Genomic DNA, 24203 nt, shown 5'->3' with positions numbered 1-24203 from the left:
TAATGGGTTGACCTAATAGGCTGCTAAGGACAATAAATCACAAGTTTTCGTCACATCCCTGGTTTAAATTCAGTGGACACCGGTGGGAATGTTCTCTGGTGTTTCTTTGGAATGGGTTTCTAATGTCTGCTAATGGTGCTTATTGTGTCAATTGAGTTCAGAGAGCTGTAGGGTCATTAGAAATCAGTCATGCTTAAACCGGCTAATGTTTCAAACACAGACATTTGTTGTCGCCAAACATATCAACTATACATGACTAAACATACAGTAAAGACAAATCACTGTATGTTTAAGCAGCACAAGATAAGGCCTCCACAAGAGTGTTGTTTTTCATCTCAGCACACTCTGCAGTTAAAATTACTGTGCGTCTCCCATGGGGTATGTTAAGAAATGCAGACAATACCCCTAAGTGCTGAAATGTCTACAGTGACTACTCCACAATGACTACACAAAATCCTGCCCACAATCTGACACTTCTATTTATTTAAAAAAAGCTTTTATTAATCAACACTTACCACTTAAAGTTGGCAAGTTTCATAAAAAAGTAACAGTTTGAACAAAACGCTGAGAAAAAAAATCACGTTTTTGTCAAAGACTACATCCAGATCTAATTCAGAAAGATTATCAAAACATAGATGGAGTAGTTTTAATTTACATGCTTTTTAATGTTTGATTATTATTTTACATGTGCGTAAGCAGTTCTTCTATCACTTGTTTCTGCTTTTTTTTCACCTTTGTTTTGATCCAGAGATTCTGTACTCTTTCAGAAGATGCGTAACAGCGCCCCCTACCGTATTAACAGTGAAAACATGGATTGCCAGAAATTTCCACCAATGGTGGAGAAGCTTTGTGTCATAAATGATGGAAACTTCCGTTAATGGCGGGGAAAGAGTTGGTAAAACAATAAGCCACAATATAGGTGAGCATTAGTGATTTTACCACAGTTACTGTAAGAGGCGTTGTAAGAATATGGGAAAATATCTATAACGCGTGACCTTGAGTACGCCTATAAAATGTTGGCAACAGCAACTGTAATAATCAAACCCTTCCAGACATAGTTCATTAGCATAACAGCTGGCTTATGGTCGTCATGCACCATGACAATCAATGATAACACTATGAACGGTGCAACACTTGACAAATTCAACTGATGTGTGGTCACAGGTGTATGCATACGAATATATTTTACATATCCAGTCAGATAATAGAGCTGGAATTGCCCAAACTAAATTACAGTTGTTCTCCATTGGAAATTGTTGTTTAATTCTGTTACAAAAACTCCCATTAAAAGGCAACATTACCTGGAAGCGAGTCCTCTCTGCAGCATACTTCTGGTAGTGTGCCATTGCCTGTAGCACTTTCTTATGCCCATCAGGCACCAAGCAAACAGCGCCCAGGATCTCCAATACAGCCACTTTGGTCTTGATGTTATCCTGGCGGAGGCTCTGGGAGATAGTGTTAATGCTCTGGGGGTGGGCCAGTACATGAGCACGGCCCTGGGAGTTATTCATCAAGGCTTTAATGCAGCCGATGATGGAGGTATGTATGCGGCTTTCTGAGGTTTCGTAGTCCATGCTCCTTAGGAAGTTCAGAAGACATGTCAAGCCATCCAACTCTATGAAGCGCGTCACAAACCTGAAGGGAGAATCACCAAGCATTTGTGAGATTGTTTTTTTCCAGTGCCTAGAATGTTAAGAAATGTAACTATCATTGCCACACTGCACCAAAAAAACATTACTAACACACTGATCCAACAAATCTAACCAAAAAGTTGGTGTTTCTTGGGGCAGTGCCTTTAGAACAAGGCCTAAACTATGAAAATCCCCTTGAGATCATATGGTCATTGGCTTTTACCCAAGGAGAATAACATATATTGACACACAGAATTACATAAATAAAATTCAGTGCCATTTGGATGTAAATGATCTAAGGGCATATTTGCTAAAAACCAGAAGGGACTATCTTTAAAACATCGCTTGTGAAAACATTCTGATCTGCAAAAGTCTTGGCAAAAATCCCATATGGCTTCTTTATATACTCAGCTGCATAAATAAATGACAAGTCAACCATGAAAACCCTTCAGCGCGGAATGGGCATGTACCTTCACATTTATCATGTTGAGCTAAACCCAGGACTCGTTAATCAGGCTAGTTAAGGTCATACCGATCAGGTTAGTTAAGTCAGTGGCCGATCAAGTGACCCACTGTTACAGAGGCTTTATGACATTACTTTTGATGACTCACTGTCGACTATTAACAGAGTTGCTACCAACTCAACTCAGGTGACTCATATTGCAAGTTAACCAAACACTAGGGTGCAGCATGGTTGTGCCCTAACGGAAGACAATACTGACAACAGAGGGAGATGGAGGGGGGTTAGGGGGGCAGCAGTGACTTATCACCTGTAATCATAATGGATGCACTGGCTTCACAAAGCTTGCCAAGTTCAAGTCACCGCATGGTTTTCTTAGCACCCGCTGGCAACAGAAAAGCATCTCCCTCCAACTGGAGTAAATCAGTCTGTTATTATCCCATATATTGTGGCTCTGTATTTCCTGCAAACGTGATCAAACCTTAGTTTACAGAGCAGACGCGAATCACCTGGTCATGGCTCAGTGATCTTTGGGCGACCTGTAATCTTTGGAATCTCCGGGAGCGATGTATACATGAGATCATAGCTGGCCCACAGTCGTTTAGCTTTTCCTCACCTCAACTCTACTGCTTGGATTAGCCCCTTATCTGATTTCCACATTAAATCTATGCTAAGTGTCCATGGACCATTTCATGGTCAAGCCATATTTTGATTCTTCAGCTTTCTTGCAGTATATAAATGCTTGACATAAACATATTACCTCATTTATGTCTTCCATGATTTGTTTTTTTAATACCTTGCAGTACTAATAGCATAGTTTATAAATATGCTATTTATTTAGTACCATGGTATTATGATCTGATACAAATATCACATTTATCCCGCATTCATCAATAGTCGATGAAACAGTGATTCTCTCAGATCTTATTTAAGCACACATACACACTTTCATTTATGCAGTATTAGAAAACATTCTTACTGATGCCATTGGAGTTTCTTTGTTCTTCCTTTTCATGATTCTAGTTTTAAATTTCATATGAACTTTTATTTATATTATTCCAATGTGGAAAGTATTCTCTTCTGAACTGAAACTCCCATTCAGCCAAGAAACTCACATTCCGGAACAGGTTTTGAATTATACATCCATGGTGGCAAGCAAGGCTGCTTACATAAAAAAGTTTGTGCGCTAAGTCTTAAGAAGAGGAACTGTTCTGAGGCTTTTACTTGAATATTCTGTCTCAACTTTTGTGGAACAGTATCTTTGCCTAACAAAAAACGTGTTCGTTTTCTGAGGTGCTGTTTTCTGAGTCCTTAAAGAGCTAGTTCCAGTCCCACATCTGATAATCCCATTATAAACCCATAAACACAGTCTCCATGACCCTGTGTCATCATTGGCTTTTCCTTCTGCTGTGGAGGAGCAGATGCCAGTGAGGTAGGACTTACTGCTTCCCAGGGTGTCAGCAACACTTTAGGGAGACACACACAATAGTCTTAAAAAAACAAAAACAAAAAAACAAACAAACAAAAAACATCTTTTAGATTGAAGAATATTCCAGAGGAAACAACTACACTGGGACACTACAAATCATATATGTTTCTTATATAAACAAGCTATTTTGACACATGGTCCAGGTGTGTCAATGGGACCTGGGACCCCTGGACTGCACATGTATTCTTCCTATTTTTTAAACTCTTAGAATGGAAACGTCACATGAAACACTAGATCTGGTTGTTTAAAATCTATTCAGGGTGATTTAACTGGTCTTAAAAAGTGATTGTAAAGACTTTAGTGATCATTTGGGAAAGTCATAACATGAGCAGTAAAATGAAGCCAGCTGAGCTTTGATAAAGAGCTTTCTGACCTGTTCAAAGTCACACTTAGCCAGACAAAATGTGAACAAAACCATGCACGTGTGCAGTATTGCGTATCAGTTACTGTTCAGCAGGCAAGAAAAGCAGCTGGGAGTGTGTAAATTACACTGGAAGCAGAGCTTGTGGGGGCACAGGTGGGATAGCACATTGTCCCATTAAGCCGTGGCCAACACAAGTAATGCCTGAAGCTACCTCTCCTGCACTTTGCTGTGTTTTTCTTCAGTCATTGACGCTCACTGGATCTGGCTACTACACTTCACACAGCACGGGGAGAAAAACACAAACCCGTCCAAACTCTTAAAGCATTCAGGGTACAATTTCCATGAAGGCATTTGACACATGTGAAAACAAAGAGGTTGAGTTCAATATATTTGGACCTCTTTGAGGTCATCAGTATTTTGAAGTCTAATAGGGGGACGAAGATGTCTGTTCCTTTATTGAGACCCTATTGACAATTCATCCTCAGAATAACAGGGCAGCTTTGTCCAAACATCGGTGAAAACATTCCTTAAACAAAAGATGGACATACTTTCCAATGACCTAAACTGAACCGCAGCATGCTTGGAGTAAGAGTGCATCATATTTTCCATGTCGAAACAAATTAGAAGATTTTAATCATCCCCTTAAAGCCATATAAAGAACTACCTCAGTAATTCAGAAGGTCAATAAACATGTTGCCTCCATCTGTCTCACTGACTTGACACAAGTACTCTTGCCGATCGTGTTGGTGAGAGACTTGGGTTGCTTGGGAGGATGTTGTGAAACCTCTCTCACTTTGTGTGGGATGACCAGCAGTGTGAAGACAGAGGCCATGTGTCGTGGCTACACAGTTTATATTAAAAATACCAAATTAAGAAAGGCTTGTCATCTGCACGCCCTTCCAGAATGTGGACTAAAAAAAAAAAAAAGAAGGTGGAGCACATGAAACTTGAAGACAGTATCCAAAAAAAGGAGGACGTTCTTGCTGTAAGCTGACAGTGCCACCCACTGAACCTCCCTAGATGAGAAAAGTGTTCTAGAATCAGAAAATGAACAACCAAATCCAAAACTTAATTAAATTTACTTTTAGCTAATTCCTAATTTGGATACTATCTATACTATATACAATACATACATATATATTTTGGTTTAAAAATGCCGACAACACAAGATGATGAAATAAGAAGCTGACAGTTTTTTAATGCATGCACCATTAATGAATGCATTCAATTAGATGGTAAAGTTTATATGCAAAGAAAAGCATCATGTGATGAAAGGATCTGAAAGGGTATTATGGATAAAAAGGTATGAAGACACTTTTTTAACATTATTGACTATATACATAATGGCCTTTCTACATATTTATTTCAACATGCTAAACTCACACAAGTATTTCATTCTATTACCACCGAATTACATACCAGAGTAGGAGAGCAAGTAACTAAAATAGAAATACTATCCCTCCATTCAAATTGGCTAACCACAGATTCCTCCTTATATTATTGTAACACACACACACACACACACACACACACACAATAAGCTGGTTCTCCCCACTGAGTGACGCACTGAGAAACCTGCTAAAATTGCCCTAGTTATTGCAGATTCTAATGAACAGAATGTGAAAATAGACACACTAGCCACCATAGCCAGGAGCCAAAGCACGTGACATCATAAATGCTGGCTAATTCTAAGCGTAAATATTCTAAGATTTTTATGTTGGCACTAATGATGTATGATTTCGTCAGTCAGAAATCACTAAAAATAACATTAAAGAGGTGTGTGAACTCGCAAGTATGATGTCAAACACTGTAATATGCTCTGGCCCCCTCCCTCTTCGCCGGGGCGACGAGATACGTAACAGACTGTCGTCACTCAATGGCTAGCTGTCTATGTCGTGTCCACAGAATAACACAGGGTTCATAGACAATTGGACTAGTTTTTGTGGCAGACATGAGCTGTTGAAAAGAGATCATCCCTCCTGAGGTGGTGTCGCTCTTCTCTCTAGTAATATGGAACATAGTCTTTAGAGTTGGCACTTGACTAACTGGGGCCCAGGTCAGGAAGCAGGTCAGGCTAAACCGACCATCTGCTAGCCGTCTCGCGTCACCTAAGTCAGATAAATCCCACCACATATAGACTCCTTCACCTAGATATCATCATATAGAGACTGTGTCTGTCCCCTGAATTAGTAAATACAAAAAACTCTCAAACCCATTTCAGGGTAATAACTTAACTGATGTCCAATAAAAAAAAAAAAACAGATATAATACAGATAAACAAATGATAAATCTTGGCTTGTTGAATATTAGATCCCTTTCTATAAAAAACACTTTTTGCAAATGATATGATCACAGATCATAACCTAGATGTGCTGTGTTTAACAGAATCCTGGCTTAAACCAGACGATTACATTATTTTAAATAAGTCTACCGCCCAAGATTACTGTTATAAGCATGAGTAATATTTTCAATATTTCTCAGAGGTCTGGTTTCAAATATAATTCTTTTGAAGTGATGGTGCTTTATATAAGAATTTGCTTATACAGACTTAATCAAAGAATTTGCTGATTTTCTGAGTTAGTACTGGCTACAGATAAAGTCTTAATTGTTGGCGACTTTCTAAACTTTATTCTAAACTCACTGTCGTAATCATATTTTACAGTACTGCGCTGTCAGAGCCAAAACATCATGATGGCGCATTTATTTTCCTACTTCCAGTGTTAACAAGGGGTGGCAGATTGTTTGCACTGAATAATGAATGGATCTTTTGTCTCAGTAGGCTAACCGTCAAAGATAGCAAGCGTATACACATACAGGAACACTGCTGGATCATTAATCAATGATAAACCGAGATGCGCAAGATCTGAATAGTATAAACATGCATTAGCATAGACATTGGCATGTCTTTTTCTTCCCTGTGTTGATGTATTTCTATTGAAGCAGGGCTAGAATTGTTTACATTTTTATTATGTTTAAAAAAAAAAAAATAAAAAAAAACTTTAGTTTACATTACAGTTTGGGAAACACACTGCAATGAAACACTCTTCACATAAAATTGTGTCAGAATTTCTCTACCAACTCCTACGCATGCAAACCTGCCAAAATTAGGTATTAAATAAGGGCTAAAAACAATTAATAACCTAAATCAGTTGATATTATCTTCTACTAAGTTGTTGCCTATACTGTAGCTACAGTAGTTAAGAGCTGCTTATACATACATTGATGATGCAAAGTTAGCTCAGATAAAGCTCAGTCTGGAAACCAAATAATACACAAAAGAGTGCTCTCATTTTGATAAGATTGAAAACATTTCAAAAGATCTGTAAGGAGAGAGTACTAATTATTTGACAAATGTAACCAGCTATACGGTTTTAACTATGGTAATCTTTTTCTACCTGTGATACCGATCCACAAAGAGAGCTTTCAACAGTCTATACTGCTCTGGGTTACTGAACATTAGATTGTTGTAAAAGATCAGTTTTTCAAAAGGCTGTAATTACTCTTCATAGAAAAGCAGTGGGCAGTGTGTGCACCGCATTTTATATTGGACAAAGATAGTTACTGTATGACTATGTAGATGTTACTCTTACATCATCTAATTGTGGCACTCGCTGGATTTTTAATAGTCTAAAATTACTCAAAGTAATAACTCTATATAAATAAATAGCTGATGATAATAGCATAACTGGAATAAAGATTGCACAGAATGATTGAAAGGAAGTTTTGCTAGATTTAAAAAGCACTCAGACTGGCTTGTAAACCCTTTTCTGGTCCATCAGAACACCACAGCCAATGTTTGCAAGAATGTGCTGAGTTGGAAGTTTTGTGATTTTACTTTTTCTTTAGAGAATTGTAGGTATTCAACACATTTCACTACACTAAATTGGATATTCAATATTTTAATTTCCTTCTGCTCATTTAATGTAATCCCTGCGCTGGCATTAAGGAGGTGCAAAAATAAAAGACCTTAAAACCTCAAAGCATCCATTAGCGGATTACATCCAAGGCATGGCTAGCTGCTCTCAAAGAGCTTGTCATAAATTCATGAATTACAACTATTTATAGCCAAACAGTTTTAAAATCATTTTTAAAATCAACCAAAAAAATAAACCATATAACATTGAACAAAACTGACCACAAAATATAGACACGGTCCAGACGGTGCCTCATATATGGCAATAGAGCGGTAACTCTCGAGAGAACTCAACAGTAAGTCCCTGAGGTGTGAAGGTAGGCAGGTCCGAGAGCAGTAGAAGAGAAGCAAGGCCGGTGGAGTGAATGCTAATTAGAGACACCTGCCCGACACACCAGTCTCAGGATATGAGAACGACCGACGACAGTGAAGGGTGAGAGAGGAGTGGGCCTAGGGCATTTTAAGTTGTTGGTTTATTATGTTATAGTCAGCAAAAAGGCCAATGCCGCACGTTTTGCTTTGTTGTTTATGTTTTATTTTACCATTAATGATTACGTTGAACATTTACCGGTTCCCACCTCCTTCCCTGAACTGAACTTTGTTATAGTCCCGTTCAAGTCACCCTGCATGTCTAGACAACTGAGTCCAGTATGATTGGCAGCTCAGACTTTTTGCTTTGTGACTCAGAGAAGCAGATCTGTTTCTGTTTGCCTGCAGTGATGAAAGAGACTCCAAAGGGCCCAGTACAGAAGACTGGAAGCAGTCAAGCGACTGTTTCAGCTGAACGAATGATACACAGTAATTCAGTGTGTTCAAACATCGGTGATCAGCCCACGCCAGACAGTCACAGACGAGAAGTGATGCAGTAATGTTCACATCCACTCCAATCCTCACAGATGGTAGGTACCCTGAGGCTTCTTGATCCGAGGATCCCACATAATCTAAGCCTAATTTAGCCATGGAAAACTGTCTGCTGAGAGCAGCACTCTTAATTCAAGGTATTTACTCCTGACTCCCTGAACCGGAGACCAGAATTATGAGTTAGCATAATGACAAGATTCACAGAGTTCTCTTACCTCATTGGCTGAGTGCGGAGGGCTGTCTTTAAATCCTCTACCACCTTGTTTCTCATTTCCATTTCCTCTTCATCAAAGGCAAATAGTGTCTGCATCTGAAATACAGATGATTTTTTTCAAACTTTTACTTTGGTTTTAGACAACGACACTGATAAAAATCATAGCAGTTCAGGTATGCTTCAAAAAAAGCTTCAAACCATGTCCAGTCTAACAGCAACCTGCTCCTGATCAATCATAACTCTATTTTAGCATGGAGATCATACATTGTTAGTACATGTAGGCTACATTGTTAGAATTGTCAGAATACCCAGATGTACACCTTTGGTAAAATTAGGATATTAAGATTAATTAGTTCAAGCTCTCATTGTTCAAGTTCTCAAGATCTCTTTAATTAATCAAGATAAACTTTAATTAAGAGTTCTGATGCTTCTGTACATCTGTGCATCATCATTCGCTGGTCATGGTAAAACTTTTTAAGTTAAATATCATTTGATTTGCTGTTTATAGTGATATATCCGTTCTGATCTATGACAGTAACATTTTCAAATTGAACGCAGAGGGAAGGCTCAGTTGATATATAACATGTGACCACATGAGTCTTAACAGTGTTTTATGAATGGCTACTGGGAGCAAGTGTAATTTCAATGTGTCGACTCAGCACTACCAAAGTGAGCTCATCTAATAACTAACAGCTACCAGATTTATCCCACAATTCAGCTGCACTCATCCACATAAAATGAAGTCATGGTGCAAAGTCAGACAGAATCCATCATGATTAAAGTATCGAAAAACAGAGAGAGCATTGTCTTACTCCATTTACCTAATTTGCTAAACACATCAGTTATGATTTTACATATAAAGAAATCAAAAAAAAAATTCCCTCCCATCATCTAATCACAACAGAGCATTGATTATTGAAGTCAGATGGCAATTACTTCTCCTACAGAGAGACAGAGAAAGAGAGAAAGAGAGAGAGAGAGAGAGAGAGAGAGAGAGAGAGAGAGAGGGGGGCAGACTTGGACTTCAATGTTTGAGGAGAGATTATTTTCTGAAACCATGATGATAAACAACAAAGATGTGCAAAATCAGTTGACCTGTAAATAATATGTGCAATCAGGGGCAGCTTAATAACATATTACAGTGCTATAAAGAACATTAGGATGATTGCATTTTGGCAGTCTATTTTGCTAGCATGAATCCACTGATTGTTTGTGATGGCCACAAACAATGAACGCAGACCAGTGTTTTCTACACTGTTTTACAGGTGTGGAACATTCTTTGCAGAATTTTCAGACATGACACTTATAGGTTTTCAAATTCTTTAGATTAACTGGACAAACAGATAACTTGTAGTCTTGTAAGTATTTTTGCCTTAGTTCATTAGAATAATTTGTTCATGAAAAGGGCCACATTGGTTGTGTTCTTTGTTGAATGAGGAACACTCAGTAGAAAAATTTGACTAATTCCATTATTCTGTGAATTAATTTTTCATTCAATTTAGACTGCAAACTCAGATACTATATATGCCCAACACAAATGCAAGACAAATTCCCAGCAGCAGATCAGAATCATTAAGCTCGTCAAACTCAATGAAATCAGATGACACTTTGACTGCAGTGTGTCCAAACAAAACACACTGTATGCAGACAAAAAAAAAAAAAAAAAAGGCTCACATTTTATAAGCTAATCTCTTTGTTATTTCACAAGAACCTTAAATCACATGAACCTTAACTGGTGTCAAAATTGGGTTTTAATCACAAAGGGTGCAAAAAATGTGCGGAACAGAGTAAATACTTACAGCTGCCATGGAGTTGATGCGGTCTATGTAGTAATCAGGCCAACTGGTAGCAAGCTTGTTAGGGTCCTCTTGTTCCTAGGAGAAAAACACCAGAGAGAGAGAGTTATAATATAGTGTATAATAGTATATAATATAGTAGCTTGATCCCACATTGTATTAATTATCTTACTAAGGGGGATGTCTCTTGCTTGGCACATATTCACTTTGTCAATATGTCAATATTAACCAGGCCATGACAACTGAAATTGTTTATTGCCAAACAAGTGAAGTTACTAGATCAATGTTTACAGAGCAGACTGAAAAACTGTAATGAAATGGAGTCATGGTGCTTTGGAGTCTGAGGTCTAGGATTAATTTTGGTTTTCTTCCGACTTCCTTGTGCATGACGTTCTTGTTGTTTTTTAGTTCAAATATTTTAGTTTTAATCACCACAGATCATATCATACAGTTCAGTTTCTTGTGCGTTACTAATTTAAGGGTCAATCTGAGCCCATCTTATCTTGGTAAATGTTTATCAGGTAATATAATTGATATGCTGAACATGGACTGATTTTCCATGCTGCCTAAGTGTGGATTGTATTCTGTGATGGTTGGCTGCAAAAGTAAAAAAGTAGTATTCTTTTTAAATTCAGTTAAGCTGTTTGTTTTTATATTGCAGGAGTGTTACCTTTTAACCTTTTAAATTTCACACGAAATGTGATTTCTTGTACAACAGAAAGACATGATATGCCTAAGATGGCAATTATAAATATTTTATGAACAGAACTTTGAGTACTATACTACACAACACACAGTCAAGCCAGACAAAACAACAAGAACCTAGGATGTATAACTTGCAAACAGATTTAAGCAACTTGCTTCTTTCCTCTCAGCGGTAAGTGTTCAACATCAAAGCCAAACAATGCTGGAACCCGGCACAACAGCCTGGCCTGGACCTCGATCATGTGTTGTGTTTTTCCGATTTGTACAGAGATGTCAGTCGGTCTTGCAGCCAAACTGATTGCGACAACCAGATTATACAGTTTAATGAGTTTTCACATTCTTCACGGCACAATTTCTTATCACTCAGAGTCTCATTCCTGTCACGTTGCTCCAAACATTTACCCTGACCAGCTCTAGAAGGTTATAAGGACGCTCTAATTTCCCTGTCTGGTACAAATAAAAAGCGATAGAGAGATGGGGCATACTTGGCTTAAGGTCAGCACAGTAGTGATCTGTTCCTCCTGTGCGTCAATATTTGCACTATCAATAAAAAGGAACAATACAGGAGGTAACGATAATAAACATTATTTTTGCCAGCAGATTCCCAGTATGGGTCAAACACAGTTTAGAAAAGAAATCCAAATACAAAGTCTAGAATCATTTTCTTTTGTTTTGTTAAATCAGCACACAACCAGCATCACTGGAATTTGTTTCCACACAGTGTTCCATTGCGATAATGGATAAGTTTGGCTGCCTTTACCCAAGAAGCTCACTCTCTCAGTGTAAAATTCAATCCCACCATGACCAGGTGACCTCTGGGTTTGTGCGTTTGCGGACATGTTTCTCCATGTCTCCAATTTCTGTGGTTTTGTTTGAACACCGTTTCATCTTTCAGATTGCGCTCATGAGTGTTTATGGAGATTTGGAGCATTTTTGGCTGAACTCAAAGACTTCTTTGAGGGTCCAGCTGTCAAAATGCGAATTTGATGACACAGTAATCCAAACAGGAAACAGATACATGTTTGCGAAGGGCGTGCACTCTGCAAACTTATACACAAACAACTGGCATGCCGTTTACAAATCAACGCTCTCGAAAGTGTTGACTGTGTTCCAAATTGCCATGTAAAAGCCATCACTGCTTCTATGGTAAGTGCATTGAATCTAAAAGGATGGCTTTTGCACTCGGGTTCCTTTATAAGTGTGGGAGAGAAAAAAACTCCAAGTTGGGTGGGAAAAAAAAAAATGTACAGGATATTGAATTTTTTAGATTGCACAATCGGAATGTATCCTTAAGGTAGAAAAGATTATGTGAGTTTGAGAACAATGCAAACACATGTTTAACCTTTAAACTTTTATTGGCATGCCAACAATATTAGTTATATTACATTGTATATCTGTTCCTTATTACCCCAGAAGAGTGACAGCTCAGGGCAGGAGCTCAAAAAGACAAAGAGATGAATGCTTTCCTTGGAACCTCAGGCAGGTACAGCATTAGCTGTTCTAGCTGTCATCAAATAATAATAATAGCCTACATATAAAACAATAACAATGGAGATGTATATTATTTGGGAATATTTTCCCACTCTTGCAAAAACTTTCCAGACTGGTTAAATTGCGAGGGCATCTCCTGTGCCACTGCCCTATTCTAGTCCCACACAGATTTTCTTAGGATTCGGGTCTAGGCTCTAACTGGGTCATGCCAAAACATTAATCTTTCTTTGCTGAAGCCATTCTTTTGTTGATTTAGATGTGTGTTTTGGATCACTGTCACTGTCAAGTTCTTTTCATTTTCAGCTTTTTAGCAGACACCAGAAGGTTGTGTTCCCAAATTGACTAGTACTTGCAGCTATTCATGATTCCCTCCACCTTCAATAAAAAAAAAGGTCCCAGTTCCAGCTGAAGAAACCACCATGCTTCACTGTGGGTATGGTGTTCTTTTGCTGATGTGCTGTGTTGTTTGTGCATCAAATATACCTTTTACAATCTTGGCCAAAAAGTAGCTTCCTGAGAAACGCAATAAAGCTGCTGATAATATTGAATGGACCTTGTATGCAGGGATGCTATAATGGGTGTCGTATTACTATAGGTAGATGTGGATCAGCTAAGAGTCAGCTGATGAGAGCTTGACTGACGTGACCCACCAGAAAAAACGCTATGCTTGATTTTTCCACATGATTTTGGGAGACTGGATGCCTTTGGTTTGCGTCTTGCCCCATAGCCCAGACAGATGGAGGATACAGGAGATATGTAGGGAGTAACCAATTCTTGCCAGGAAGAGCTGCATCTCTTTTAATGTTGCTGTAGGCCCCTTGACAACCTCCCTAACCAGTTTTCTCTTTGTCTTCTCATCAATTTTGGAGGAACACCTTGTTCTTGTCACAGCTGTGCCATACTTTCTTGATGACTGTCTTCACTGTGTTCCATTGTTAATCTAATGCCTTGGACAATTTTTGTAGCCCTTACCTACAAATACCATTCAACGATCCTGTTGATGCTTCGTAAGCTATGTTGTGACACCTGCTTCAAACATTACAATGCTCATGATAACTTTTGTTAACTCTACAATAAGTAAATCCACTTCACCAGCTAATTACTCTTTGACAGTGATGCCAAAAAAATATACAGAATTACTGCAAAAACGGAAGTTCAAAAACAAAATTCTAAAGATGGCTGCGTGTTTGTTTCTCTGGTGCATAAGATCTATATTGTGGGGTAAACCAGAGCAAGCTGAGCAATGGTGATTATAACTATACTTAAATTAGATTATAATAAAGGAAAGTATTGACTGTTCAGTCTAGTTAAAAACCATGTGCTTCAGGTGACGCTTATGTAGACATCTCATTTTAAAATGTTCTACTTCATTAAGTTCCATTTTAGTGTCTTTGAAGGCAGCTGCCTAAGCATAGGACAACACAGTGAATTTATATATGTCCATTGTCTTGTCTTAGGTATCTCTCTGTGGCAAGCAGGGCGAGGCTGAGAGCCGTTGGAACGGAGCTCTGTTACTCGCAGGCCCCCACCTGGGGGTAAGGACAGACGAAGCGAGAGACAGACCACTGAAAAGTTGTGCATTAATGAAGTTTTAATTTTGTAATGTGTATTTGATCTGCTACACATTTCCTCAAGAGCTCTGACACAATTCGAACAGTCTGCACAAGCTCAACAGTATGTTATGTGACTTGAGAATGGAACTATATTTGTGGGCCAAACAAGGATCTGTTCCTTCAATAACAGTTTGCCTCTCCAGAATCCCCCAGCTAAATCACATTAGCAAACAGATTTCTGCTTGTCCCAAAGCCAGTGCAGTAATTGGCCTTGCTTTTTAGATCTAGACAAACATCTTTCCAGAATCCAACATCTCAGTGGGTTGTCCTCTTTTCTACCTGGCCAAAATATACAGAGATTCAATTTCCAATGCAAAAAATAATTTGTTGTATTTTACAATGATTTATCCAGATCTGCTTCTCTCAAGTTAAATTCCAGTCAAGGATGTTTAAAGTCAACCTAAAACTAATGTTGTCGACTTCATTATTATATTGTGATGCATTTCAGAGTAAAATGGCTTACTGAACAAGAAAAAACAAAGTAGAGCGGGATGGGATTTTATCCAAAAAAATATATGGATTAAGTTTGATTTTGTCAAGAAAAAAAAAAAAAAAAATTTAAATAAAATAAAAAACTGAGGCAGGGCAATCTCAATAGGATTTTCACTCATTTTCCCCTCTTCTGCAGTTCTCTTTTTCCTTAGTTGCATTCATTCATTTTCCAAAGTCATCTTGAATGTTGCATTTTCAAAACTGAAAATTTTAGAAAACAACACATAAGTTAACTTCATATCGATTTCCTAAGATGGCTTTGTTTAAGTCACCATTATGGTGATTAGTGATTTCTTTGGTTAAGAAAAAAAAATGATTTTGATAAGACTCTGACCATTAAAAAAACTATTTTATTTGACAGCAAAGACAGCATTTAAAATGGGCAAATAAAGCCATACTGCTTAATTTATTTGTCGCAATGAACTCTTAAAGTCAGCATAGTAAACAGTTTGTTTCACTTGAAAGTGTTTAGTTGTTAAAAATAGCAATTCTGAGTAGTCTATACTCATAGTCAATTGTAAATTTAAAGTAAATTATCAAGTACACTCTATAGTTATTTATTTTCGAGTTACTTGAACTCTTGTATGAGTGTAGTACACTAAATAAGCATTTGTTAGTACAACATACTATTCTTATTTCACTTGTTTTTATGGCAATCGTTTTCACCTTTTTTTTATTTTAATTTTTTTTACAGGGCAGTCTTCTATAGAAGGCTTCCTTCTAAACAAGGTTTAACAGGTTCCTCGTTTCAGCCTCTGAGGAATACCAACACTTAAAAACATTTTGTTATTGGCACTGACATCTTTCAAAAAAAAGATTGGAGATTTCCAGGTTTTATTTGTGAGCTCTTCCTGTATGGATTTTGATCCTGGCCTGGTTTAGATTTTATTGAAACCAAGGCTAGGATATAACAAAGTTTGCTTCCACTTCAAAGTTGTCATGTTGCAGTCTTTTCTCCTCCGCACTTTAAGTCAAAGGGGAATGAGCGATTGTATAGGCTTTGCCTGATTAGGGTACTGAGAATTTACATTGACTGCATGAGTTGTATTGGTGGCTGCAGTAAGGGTGCTGCTTCTACAAAACAAAGAATGTCACATTGGGTGAGAAATGCTATTTCGTTTTCTCATGAGGTACATGGGTTATATTTGCAGCCTGATCCTCTCTGCATATTTTTATTGGAATTTACGATCTGGATGTTTATCTAACTCCTGGTTCTTCATTTTTGTCAGTATAAACTGACGAAAATTATGGCACTGTGGTATAGTGTTCCCAAAGCTTCAGCTATTGACACAGCATCTCGTTCCCTACTCAGAGAACCAAGGTGACATACGTAACTGAGATATTTCTCATTGAAAGCATTGGGCTTACTGACCATGTTGCAATAAAGAATCTAACAGGCACTTTATCCATTTGCATGAATGGCATGAGTGAACATACAGGACTCTTGCCAAGCAGCAGAAATCGACATCTTGATGGTAAGAACAGTGTGATTTCTCAAAGCTGCACTGTTAGGGTTAGATGTTTGATGTCGCTGCAGATTTAGCAACCTACAGTAACCTACAGTACAATACCACATTTCCACATTACTGTAAAATAATACCTTAGTTTATATTGCATTTACTTTTGATTGAGTGGGGATATTTTACAGTATAATTTAGTGTTGCTCTAGCCTTGCTGTATCTCGACTGCAATATGTCTGGCAATAATACAGGATTTCTGTAAACAATGAAAGCGTGTCACCGGAGAACAACTCCTGGTCACTGGAGGAGGAGAACGGTGGATTTCTGGAAGTTCAGTAACTTTTATAATGATTATCAATTACTTTTATCCCTTTTATCATAAAACTCAACAAGTGAATTATCTAAGGGTTTATTTCAACCAAACCAGAGTTAGAACAGTGGAAAGACAAACCAAGAGGGTTTTGATGAGTTTTATTTTGTTTCTTTTGAGTTTTAATGAAGTGTGTTTTACGATGGTAAAATTACTGTATTTGTCATTGCAGTCTGATGGGTTTGAGGAGAGCGATAAATGGCCGTTTGTGTTTAAACGAAAAAGCTCTTATGATTAACAAAAAGTCTTTGTAGGGATTTCGTTCCATAATGTTGTCCGATCCGAGCCTGTCAGTGGTAAAACAAGCACTTTTAGTAAACATACATTGACAATGCACAAATGCTCAAAAAAATTATAGCTGCAGCCGTTGTGGTCAATACTGGACCAATTTCAATTATTCGCGTAGACACAAAAACATGGGAAAACAATGTCCAGGTTGAAAAATACAGAAGTTTCTCTTACAACATAAATGGGTGATTTGTGGTTATAGAGATTGTCTGTTGGTACCAGTTTCACCACTGCAGTCTGATCTTCAACAGGTTGTACTATCAGACAGGGAATGAGCAAGAAGACAGGAGAGCGGTGTAGAGGAAGATGATGGACGTTACACACATGTCAACAGCTTCATTAAATCCTTGATGGAGTTTGAATGGAAGACTTCAAACTAAGAGCCAGTGGCCTGTTTGCCACTACAGTTGGTATAATTTTTAAGATAAGTCAAGTTCTCTCTTAGGACAAAGGACAAACCAGTCCTTAAATCCCCCACTCTTGCGTGTTTTTGTTTCATATATATTCCTGCACACTTAAAAGGCTTTTATGTCTGTAAATTGCTGATGCACTGTACCCTAAGTAACAAACACAGTACCAAAATATTTAAAAATGTTTTTAAAAGTTTAAATGAATTGATTGAATAAAAATAGTTTCAACAAGAACACCGTTTAGATTGCCTTTGGATTTGTAATGTTTTTCTGAAGTATAATAGTATTAAACTATAGATTTATATAATATACTAACTATAATTATAATATACTGTATAATATTATCATTATTAGTGATTATTATAATTAGTAATATTTACCAGTAATGTATCAATATAGATATTTCAGTACAATACAGCATAATAAAATACAGTATAACAGACCAAATTATAAAATACAGTTATATAGAACTGTTCTGTATACTGTAAATTGCATTACAGTACAATTACTGTAAACCAAAAATACAGCAACTTACTGGCATCTCTGCTGCCAGTAACTGTGTAAATATAAAAGGAAATGTTTTAAGTGTGTACAGACATTTACTTGATAGTTTTTAAGTGCAGTGAACCTCAGAAGAATTGCTTTGACGTCTCTATCCCATCTTGTTTCTTTCAAATCTCTTTTTTGAGTGCTTACTCTAAATACACAGCCTTGCTTGTTCCATTTACATTGCTGTGCATTTTAAGCAGGCCATGTGGTGGGCTTCTATGGCAATTCTCCATTGCTGCAGACATGAATGAGCTTTTTGTTTGATCTCACAACTTGTTTTCCAAGACGTCTGTTGCTTGGTTCTGGTTCCTGTTTCCTGGATTCGGTTTGTTTCCCTCTTTTCTAACTTTTAGCTCTGAGGGGAAGTCATTTTTGAGCGCAGCAGCATTGAGAGAACATCAACTGCTGACAACTTTGTTCCAGAAAGTCCTGACATAGCCACACCCCACTTTACCAGTAATTCCACCTCCCAATCCCAGGCCAAGTGGCCAGAGCTCCAGGTGCAAGCATGGATCCAAACTTTCTACAAGGCTTTGTAGATACAATGGAAACTAAACTGTAACAGTCAACGAAGACAACATCGCCAGACCGGAGCTACAGTGGTTGTCGTTCACTCCGCAGGCCCTTTCAAAACAATAGCACTTCCATATAAACATAAAGTGGAAATGGCTAAAGCCAGCTCATTTAAATCTGTATTCCACTGAGGCTTCTGAAAGCAGTCATTGCCTTCTCTCTCTCTGTAATCAGGGAGAAAGGGAGTAATATCCTGAAAGTGGCTGACCACAGACATGGGTTTCAAAAGGATGGTGTTCTGAGGAGGAAGGGAGGGGCTGTGTGTGTGATAAGTGAGGTAGACGTTTTGGCCAGAGGATTCAAAGAAGCTGTAGTTTTCATCTATTTCAAAGGCTTCGTCTCACAATGAAATGTTTACAAAACATGCTAAACCATTCTATAGTCAGTGACTAGTAGCCATTTAGTCATGTTAGCAAACTGCTGAAGAAAACCTTAAATTATTAATTATGTTGTAAAGGACTCACCTTCTTCTTGCTGCAATAGATTTGCCATTTCTTCTCTGCAGGCAAAGCAAACATGGCTTCCCTGTTCTTGTCTGTGAGATCCAATTCATCCTGAGGAAAGGAGAGAACATGACAACTGAGCCACACTTAACATTATATATCTTAAAAGCATAGTGAAAAGATATAATACCAGCCCCAATAATTTGTCTCTGTGCGTGTTTTGTAGTCATTGTGTAGTTCATGTGTATTTGTAGCATGTTCAGGTATGTCTAGTGTGTGAGAGTGAGATGAATACAAAGCATGTAAAAACCTCAACTTTGCATACTGTAACAAACCTTATGGTAAGTGCTCATGTCACTTGCCATAGATTTCCAGTTATTTCCAATCCAATACAATTCAATCCAAAATCCAATCCATCATAGATCATTAGTTTAACTTTCCCCAGTAATTCCATCAAAAAAAAAAAAAAGTTTTCAATGAAATACCACAAAATGTCCATCTCATCCATTTTCTGGTAACATTTTAAAATAAATACAAAGTTCTGTCATGAAACTCTAGATGGCACAGGCTCATACGTCCTTTATTCAATCTGCATGCAATCACATCATTCTCTAGGGCATAGCTGATTGGTTCCTGCTGTATCAGTAGCCAATGAGCTTGCAGCTCAGCATCTACGTAGCAGTTTGCAGCATGCTTTCAGAAACCCTCCACCTCCCCCAGCTCCACCTGTATAGATGTACAGCAGCAGTATGTCTTACTTGCTCACAGCAGCGTGTTGTGTATGTATTGGCAGCAGCAAGTCCCATACATGCTCTGCAGCAGCAAATACAGCAGTAGCAGCGTAAAGGCCTGTACACACCGAGACGAATATCACGCGCGATTATCGCCGACGCCTCGTGATTAAACAAAGGGCGCCAATGTGAGTGTGCACACGACACGAAAAACGGCAGGCGTAAAAGCGTCATTTTTTAAAAAAAAGCCTCGGGTTCGTTTTTTGGGTTTGACGCGCCGCGTTAAAAACTGGCCGACCAATGAGAGTGGTGCTTTTGTTCACGTGCCTGGAGATGCTGAAGTTACAGTAAAACACGACTTGCTGGCGCTCAAGCACAAAACGGTCTTGCCGAGCACACAGTGATACCAAAATGACGAAGAGAAAGTAAGTAGACGAGGAAGACCCCTACAAACTATCCCTGCGTCTCATTCAGCTCCCTTCCTAGGTCGTGTATCAGTATACCATTTAAATGAATGTGGCCGACTCCCTGATCAGTGCCCTGACTAGTGAACTAGGGAGCTGATTGAGACGCACGCCATGGATGCTCTGCCACTTCTTGGCCACACCAATAGATGTGTATTATTTCTGTATCTTTACTGTTTTACTGTTTTTTTTTCTTTTACAGTCAAGAAATATAGTTGAGAATGTCCATTTCATAAATGTTTACTTTCACTACCGTTTCTGACTACCATCTCTCATATGTCATATATATTCCATTTAATATCTGCATTTTTATCTTCTTTATCTTTATTAATATCATAAATATGTTTATTTGCACTACCGTTAAGCTCAAGCGCCACATACTGTCAGGGAGTGAATGTGCACTTTCACTCTGCGCATCGCCAGTGAAAATTGCTTGGGTATGAACACAAAAACGTCTCGAAAAATGTGCGATATTTGTATTCGATACATGCGATATTTGTCCCGGTGTGTACAGGCCTTAACAGATCTAGTCTGCCAAGACCTAACATATTAATATTGTCATATCCATTACCATGCCAAACACTCTGTGAATTGTCATGACATTTATACTGAAAGTGTGATGTATTGTTAATAATTACACTTACTGCAAGATAAATATAATTCTATCATTCAATTCATTTTATTTTTCCACTAGAACTCTAGATTATGTTTAAGGAATTGTGTTTAAAAGGCACTGACAATTCAATTCACAGTCCTTCTCTATAGAGCCATGGACATACAGTAATAGTGAGAGAAGGAACAAGAAAAAGGGCAGAGTTAAAATGAGGGAGGTGCAGGAAAGACTTAGTGAGGGAAAGATTTAGAGATGGTCAAAATGGAAGGAAGTCATATGTGGCCCACAGAGGACTGACAGGAATCTGTTTCAGCCAGCAGTGACCAAGCAGAGAGCATCATGCATCATAAACAGAAAGAACAACAATAAATATGAATATGAAAACGTAGAGTAAAATGTACCATAAAAGCAGGCCTGATGTTAATGATGTTAAACCTAATTCTTTGTCACATTTTTGAAAACAAAACTATAATTCAATCTGTATTATATTTTAATATAATGATATTTGCAGGCTACGATGAAGAGAGAAATTTTCAGTGTCCTTAGAAGGTCAACAGCCCTAGTTCCACATTATGAAAGTGGAATTAAAAAAAGATATATATATATATATATATATATTCATTGTATTTCATTGAAGAATAGTCAGAGATACAGGGTTTGAACAACACAAGGGATAGTGAAGATGAATTTTGGTATTTTTGGGTACATTATTCCTATAAGGGCTCTAAAAGATGTGTAATTCCAACTGAAACACCCTCAATAATATGCAATTTTTGCCATTAAATTAATACTCAATTAAGGATGGGTCTCACCTCAAGTAACAATCTCTTACCATGACAGCCCATACCAAACCTAATTTGTCACACATTTCCTCTACTGGCCCACTCCCTTATCCAGATCTAATCAGCTGAGTCACGGTGCGAGGACAGAAAGGTTGACTGAGGACATTGAGGTGGCAGCAGTAGCCAGGAAGCTCATTGGCCGATCTCACCACACCCAGAGCTCTCAGCCACGGAAATGAGGAAGAAACACATCTCTGACCTCTCCACTCCAGGAAGGCTGGGCAGCCGAAAGAAGGGAAAGGGCTGTACCATAATGATGTCATGTAATTCTGTAATCTTCACTCATTATTTATTTGAAAAAAACTGTCTAATCTGTCATCTGCGAAGGCTGTGTATGCAAGATTTAACTAAGCAATATTGCAATATTAATAAGAGCTCTGTTGTTCCGAATAACAGAACGGCTGTGATTCGCCCGGCGGCAGGTGGCCACGGGTAATGTGATCGTGCTGATATTCGGACCATCAACATAAACAGCATAAATGTGATATTACATGACTATTTTTCCCAACAAAACCAAAGCAGGATCAACTGAAGCATGTCTCTGAGCAACACACAGTAGGTGTGTTTTATTAACGTGTTTTTGACCAAATCAGTGACTCTTTCATAACACACAGACTAGCATCCTGTCTGGAACGCCACAACAGACAAGCGGAATGATACAAAAGTCTCGGAATGCTGCTCGGCCAATCAAAATCTTACAAAAACTGCTGTGATTTACGGTATCCTAAGCATTGTGTAACAAAACATCATAACAATAAAGGTTCATTTAAATTAAGTGTCTTGTGGAACATGCTCTTGGTCAATGTTATAACCTACACTTGTGGCTCCTATAGGACTGTGTGAACTGACTTCATACATCCACTAAAAATCAGTAGGCTAAGACCAGTAGGCTAAAAATAATTGCAAAAATTGATAGTTCTGGAAAAACAACAAACAAAATTGCATCTGCTTGGGCATTCAGGCATTTTAAATAGGGCTTGAATGCCTTAAAGTGTAACTTAGCCGATTTTCCACCCACTTTGTATATATCGATATTGTATGTAAATAAACAAAGTTGACTCGTTCTGTGTGTTGCCTGGACTGAGAAAAACTTGATTTTTTACAGCTCCAGGGCTTTGATGAAAACTACAGATTATACTTTAGCATTTTTGTTCATTGCCCACAGACAGTCTGATCGACAAAGGATTATCAAAAGAACAGTTAGGCATATGCATAAACTCTGTGTTTGTAGTCAACATTTCAAACTGGATGACTACGAACACAGAGGTTTTTTAGATTTTCCATTGTTGCATTCTTTCCGTATTCATACAATTCTTTGCAGCCTTTAGCCACTGCCTACAATGCACTAGATCCATCACTAGAAACCGAAAGTAACTCACTCCTGTTGAACTCACGTTATGACTAGAAGTTTGCTAAGAAGTATTTCCTACTAAAGCATGTATTTGACTCTGGTAAGTGTAACCATAGCAGACTGGTGGAACAGGCCTTGGATGGCAAAATGCCCAGTGCACTATGAGTGTTGAAGTTTTTCCTTAAGTATTTGGTGAAAGGGAAGACAACAGTTTTTCTGTTCTCTCCAGTCAGGAAGCACTGATTTCTTGTTTTTCTTTTTTTCCCCTGCCTTTCTACTACATAGGCACCCAAGTTTTATTGAAGGCCCATTTTGCCAGTGAAGAAGTATCCCTTTAATTGACGGCACATCAGTTGAATTCTATATTAATGCACTTACCAAGTTACTAACTACATCCTGTTATTGACAGCCTTTTTAGACTAAACATATAATGACAGTTTTTGACTTTCTATGTTTCTCTTTTTCTCTTATGGCAGGGACACACTCATCTTCCATTCATTTCTCAGCTCATTACTACAGCTGGTCCACATGCCCATTTCACAAAAAAAGCCAAAACCTTTAAAAGTAAACACGCATATACATGAGTGAATAAACACACATGCACACAAGCACAGAACACTCAAACACAAGTCACTATACCAAACACAGAACCCCCACAAACACAAACAGATACAAGATACAACCACAACATACAACTTTCTGATAAACTCCATGTTTTTGCAAAGAGGCTGCTGTATCTAAAAGTGTGAGCCATTTAGCTGGAGAGTAAAACTTTATGATTATCACATTTTCCTGAACGCATACATCCACATCTCAAGAAAAACAAAATTACACAACTGCAAACTGTTGTGAGGTTTTGTGTTGCACGCGTTGTTGATTGATTGCATCCACTCAACCCTGTCATATGATCTATCACCATCATGAAACAATCAATCAGAAGAAGCTAATTACTCTAGTCTCATTTACAGCTTATAACTGCATGGAAGGGTTGCTTACACATTTACTCTACAGGCATGCGTGCAGTCAGAGACAATGACTGATTGAATTGACCAAAGCTGTTAACAGTTGGACGATTTTCTT

The 24203-nt window shown here is 38.0% G+C and overlaps 1 protein-coding gene across 3 annotated transcripts in view; it reads right to left on the bottom strand.

The window, feature by feature from the left end:
* The window catches only part of daam2 (dishevelled associated activator of morphogenesis 2), a 93784-nt gene that overhangs the window by 27686 nt on the left and 41895 nt on the right, over positions 1-24203 (bottom strand). For all 3 annotated transcript variants that reach the window (XM_048191948.1, XM_048191947.1, XM_048191949.1), the window contains exons 3-6: positions 19144-19233; positions 10732-10806; positions 8934-9028; positions 1302-1635 (exon numbers count right to left, since the gene is read on the bottom strand). In XM_048191948.1, the coding sequence (XP_048047905.1) occupies positions 1302-1635; positions 8934-9028; positions 10732-10806; positions 19144-19233 (594 nt within the window). The remainder of the gene's footprint in view (positions 1-1301; positions 1636-8933; positions 9029-10731; positions 10807-19143; positions 19234-24203) is intronic.

Source organism: Megalobrama amblycephala, linkage group LG5, assembly GCF_018812025.1.
Source record: "Megalobrama amblycephala isolate DHTTF-2021 linkage group LG5, ASM1881202v1, whole genome shotgun sequence".
Taxonomy (NCBI): domain Eukaryota; kingdom Metazoa; phylum Chordata; class Actinopteri; order Cypriniformes; family Xenocyprididae; genus Megalobrama; species Megalobrama amblycephala.
Note: the sequence above shows the minus strand (reverse complement) of the source record. Positions and strands in the feature narration are given on the sequence as shown.